Below are 1,738 nucleotides of genomic sequence, written 5' to 3'. Positions count from 1 at the left end.
AGTAAAGAATAATTTCAAAGGCATTTGTATTGTAATGAGTCTGTAAAAAGTTTTTGACAACAACTTACAGAGCCTGACATCTTTTTAAAGAGCCTTTTTAACAGTAGTAGTAAAAAATCCATAAGTAAATTCCATTCTTCCCTATACTGCAACTGAACTTTCTCCCAAAGGCAGATTGCTTTGAAGTAGAACTGCAGATGCTGCAGCGTTTATCTAGACTTTAGATGTGCATGCTATCAAAGTTAGTTTTATTCCACGCGTGATGGAAATTAAACCAAACTTGAACAATCCAATTTACCTGACTTGTATGCTTGTCTCTTGCTGCGAGTTTAAATATCCCACCAAAGAATTTATTAAGAATTAAGTTTGACATTCAGAGTGCTTCCATTTTGTTCTTAATGGCAAGCTTGTTAGGGATTTAATAATAAACCAGGTTCTTCTGAGAATGCCTAACTTTGAACAGGCTGTCAAGCGATGAGGTCATCATCATCATGAGGAACTACTGCTCTGAAGAGAGGCAGGCAAAACCCTCAGTTCCGGTTTTGCTCGGTTCCCTGATGTGAAACACGTGGCTTTCTCCTCTTCCAGAGACCTGAGACTGAAGAACAAACTGGTTGTGGATTAATAGGAGTTGGCATTAATTTTAATGTCAAGGGAAATGAATTGTCTGCTGGATTTATTTAGCTAAATGGAGTAACATGGTATTTCACTGTTGCTGAAAACACAGCTTGGAAGAGAACAGCAGAGGTCATCTTGTTTTTGTGAGGTGTAACAGGATCAGTTATATCTAAACAGTTCATCAAACATTGATTTGTCCTCTTCTGGAGAGCAAAACACCCCGCCACTCCTAAGGTATTCTGCAACTTCCCAGGGAAGCCTATTTTAGCTTTTAATCCTTGTCTTTAAAAACTTTCTCTAGTGTCTAATTCTAATTTAAATCTTCATGCTGAAGTTTAAACTCACTACCTTTTGTCGTGTTTGTTTTGTACAGGACAATATTTTTTAAACGCATTAAAGGTAGCTGCAATGAGAATCTGTTGTGTTTTCAGGTTTTGCTGTGGAAGGAGGGACAAACTTAATTACAAAATGTACAAGACTGAAGTAATCTTAATTGCCTTTGTTACCTCTGGACTCTCTTTCTTTTGGCTACTGTTTCAAGGAGCACTATACAAAATTGGACAGAGTGCTTCAAGTGGGAACTGTCAGTACCAAGCAGAGCAGAGGATTTCTTCATCATGTTGTAAATTACCTTGCTCATATTGGTCTGATTAACACCCTCCCACCCCTTTTTTCCCTGATAGTGAGGGTGTGTTGTTGTACTTAACAACTTTCAAATTTATCCTTAGATTTTTATTGATGACAGGATAATGGTTGTATCTTTGAAAACACGATCTGCAACTAATATGAGTGAAAAGTTACTGTCTTAAACTTGTCCTGGAAAGTTATTTCTATGAACTAACTATTTTCAACCTGCCTTACTCATAGTTCACAGAAGAAAAACTTGGTCAAGCAGAGAAGACTGAACTGGATGCTCACCTGGAGAACCTTCTCAGCAAAGCAGAATGCACAAAATTGTGGACAGAAAAAATAATGAAACAAACAGAAGTATTATTGCAGCCAAATCCAAGTAAGGAGCTCTTCAAGTTTTTGTTTGCAACTTTTGAATTAATAGCTTCATCAATGTAAATGTTTTCTGCAATAGGTATTGCATAAATTATGACTAAATATAGCAGTTTCA

At 36.8% G+C, this 1,738-nt stretch overlaps 1 protein-coding gene across 1 annotated transcript in view; it reads left to right on the top strand.

The window, feature by feature from the left end:
• Nucleotides 1-1,459: 1,459 nt before the first annotated feature.
• The window catches only part of SH3GLB1 (SH3-domain GRB2-like endophilin B1), a 16,871-nt gene continuing 16,592 nt past the window's right edge, over nucleotides 1,460-1,738 (top strand). Inside the window, exon 1 of the mRNA XM_010075694.1 lies at nucleotides 1,460-1,627. Coding sequence (XP_010073996.1) covers nucleotides 1,591-1,627 — 37 coding nt within the window. The 5' untranslated portion in view covers nucleotides 1,460-1,590. The remainder of the gene's footprint in view (nucleotides 1,628-1,738) is intronic.

The sequence above is a fragment of the Pterocles gutturalis genome, unplaced genomic scaffold, assembly GCF_000699245.1.
Source record: "Pterocles gutturalis isolate BGI_N339 unplaced genomic scaffold, ASM69924v1 scaffold44442, whole genome shotgun sequence".
NCBI classification, from domain to species: Eukaryota; Metazoa; Chordata; class Aves; order Pterocliformes; family Pteroclidae; genus Pterocles; species Pterocles gutturalis.
Note: the sequence above shows the minus strand (reverse complement) of the source record. Positions and strands in the feature narration are given on the sequence as shown.